The sequence below is a fragment of the Olea europaea genome, unplaced genomic scaffold, assembly GCF_002742605.1.
Source record: "Olea europaea var. sylvestris unplaced genomic scaffold, O_europaea_v1 scaffold3060, whole genome shotgun sequence".
In the NCBI taxonomy this organism is placed as follows: domain Eukaryota; kingdom Viridiplantae; phylum Streptophyta; class Magnoliopsida; order Lamiales; family Oleaceae; genus Olea; species Olea europaea.
Window position 1 is genome coordinate 16,265 of NW_019249307.1, and position 2,731 is coordinate 18,995.

General features: G+C 38.8%; 1 protein-coding gene across 1 annotated transcript; it reads right to left on the reverse strand.

Moving 5' to 3' along the window:
* Positions 1-520: 520 nt before the first annotated feature.
* On the reverse strand, positions 521-2,381 carry LOC111384963 (berberine bridge enzyme-like 13). The gene has a single exon (XM_023009312.1). The coding sequence runs from the start codon at positions 2,299-2,301 to the stop codon at positions 706-708; it is 1,596 nt and encodes a 531-aa protein (XP_022865080.1). The 5' UTR covers positions 2,302-2,381; the 3' UTR covers positions 521-705.
* Positions 2,382-2,731: the final 350 nt, after the last annotated feature.

Consider the following 2,731-nt stretch of genomic DNA (forward strand, 5'->3'; position numbering starts at 1 on the left):
TCAAGAGTCGTACAAGGTAAAATATATGGACCGTGAGCAGCATTAATTCTTTAAGCTACTTCCAACCATCCACGTTGTTTTCGAGTTGAGCATTTAGACTTTGTTGTTGGTAATCAATTCACGGTTGGTCGATTCTAGTGAAAATATATTTCGACATTTTACATCATCGCCTGAAATTTATTGGATGTCAAAACTCAACAACGAAGATGGAAAATCCAGTAATATCTACTTTTATTTTTCCAAGTCATTACTTTCATTAAGATGACAAGAAAAGCAAAATCGTCTTTTTTACTTCACCTTGATGGATATTTTGAATGAAACCCATCGTTACGATTAGAGAATCCAAAAAATGAAAGATTAGGAACAGCACAGTCGAGAAATAAAGTAGGGATAAAAGTGCAAATGGTTCAAGGTTGGTGACAAAAACTTCAAATTTGTCAAAGAAAATGGAAGGATGAAAAGCAAACACGAGTACAATATTTTTATAAATAAGAGGAAGAGAAATACATGTAAGACACTGATACTACTTGTCTATCTTGATTAAAAGATGCTGGAAGATAATGAAATACCGAATGCTTATAAATTGAGAATTACAGCGTAAAACTTATTGGACTTCTGAAAACATAAGAATTTTTTTCTCTAATCACTTCTTACGTAGGTAGCAAGTGTTTTCAGTGAATCAATCTCTTCCCTCTTTCGAATTCGTCAAGAAGGAAGAGTTGGGATGCTCTGTTCATGTCTGAAGAAATTATCAGGATCAACTTTAGTCTTTATATTTACTAATCTGTTGAAATTGTCCTTGAAATATCCGGTGCTCCACAAACTTGCGTCCGTAAAACATGTCCCGTTTTTGTTCATACCCAAATCGAGATCCCTGTAATTAACATAGGCTTCTCTTGGTGACATGGAAGCATATGGAGTCATGTAATTGTACAGTTTCCTTATCCATTCCATGTGCCTCGTCATGGATTCTGGTTTATCGTCATTCCAATTGGTAACGTATTGTATCATAAATATGACACCTTCTCTGTGAGGGAATGGAATTTCAGATTCTGCAATGTTACTCATCATGCCACCATAAGGAGTCCATATCATCAATGGTGATTCTTCTTCAAGAAAACTTTTCCATAGTCCTTCAATTCCGGTCTCTGGGATTGGTTCTTTTATGAAGTCTGATTTGGCTTTGAAGTAGTTCTTGAATAAGGCCTTCCCTTGAAGCAGAACCTCAGGTGGTGTATTCGGTGGGTAACTACCAATAGACATCACTGATTGGATCCAGCTCATTTCAGTGCAGTCCTTTTGTGCCAATCCCAACTCGGGGAAACTTTCGTCCATTATTCCAAGCAATCTATCGGCTCTGCCAAGAAATAAACCTTGGTACAAATTTTGTACTGTCTGCTCGCCCTTTTGAGCACCATTTGCTTTTGTAATGATGACTCTGATGAACAGATCCTCATCAAGTTTATCAACCACTTGTTGCCATCTGTAGAGAATCTTTGTAGCACCTTGTTCCAAGGTTTTTGGAACTGTGAAAACAGTGACAGTTTCTGGAACAGGGACTAATCGGACTTTCCATGCGAGTATGATTCCAAAGCTAGCTCCACCACCACCTCTAATAGCCCAGAAAAGATCTTCTCCCATTGATTTCCTATCAAGAATTCTGCCGCTTGCATCAACTATTCGTGCATCGACAACATTGTCAGCTCCGAGGCCATATTTCCTCATCATGGAACCATATGCTCCTCCTGTTATGTGCCCTCCAATTCCTAAGCTGGTGCAAAGTCCTGCAGGGAATCCATGAATTTTACTTTTCTGTGAAATTCTGTAATAAAACTCACCAACAGTAGCACCAGCTTGCACCCACGCGCTGTTGTCCTGTATATCTACATGGACATTCCGGAGTCTCGATAGGTCTACAAGGAGAAAAGGTTGTTCCATTTGTGACACGTACGAGAGGCCCTCATAATCATGGCCTCCACTTCGGAATCTAAGCTGAATCCCGACCTTTTTTGCGCATTGAACAGTGGCCTGAACATGATTTTCAGTTAATGGGGTGAAGATCAGCTGAGGTTTCGGCACAGAAGGCATCAAATACCTTAAATTCATCGCAGAAGATTCCAGGATGGGATTATAAGAAGCATTGCCAGGGGCATAAAAAGCTGTTGGAAACGGAATAGAAAGTTCGGAATTGAGAGAAATGCACGTATAGAATTTTTCTTGAATTGATTGTGAAGTAGCAGCCCATAAATTTGATACTAGAATCAAGAATAATGTAACAATGAGTGAATTTGAGGATCCCATAATGAGAATGATACTAAACTGATTTTTCTTTGCTTTTGCGTTGAGGTGTGAGACAGACAGTGAGTCCTTTTTATGGGATTTTGTGGTCTCTTGCTGACTCTATATATGACCTAATGCCAACCTAATGTTCAAGAAAGATTTGTTAGCCACATTGGAATAATGAGGTCAAGAAAATCTGCTTTGAGAAGTTCCAAGTTCCGTCCATTTTGACTCCATAATTTTCCGATTTATGCACTCGTTTCTTGCCTTCCCACTCACAATTTGCGCGCAGTGCGCCTTTGATTTGCTTGAAGAATAATACGTTTAACAATTCTTTAGGCTTCTCGAAGTTGTCAGCAATTCGAGAAGAAATATCATCGAATGTGCACTCCGACGTACTTAATAAATCGGGATCTATTCTTGTGAAAGTCATGGTAAAAGCAATGAAAAT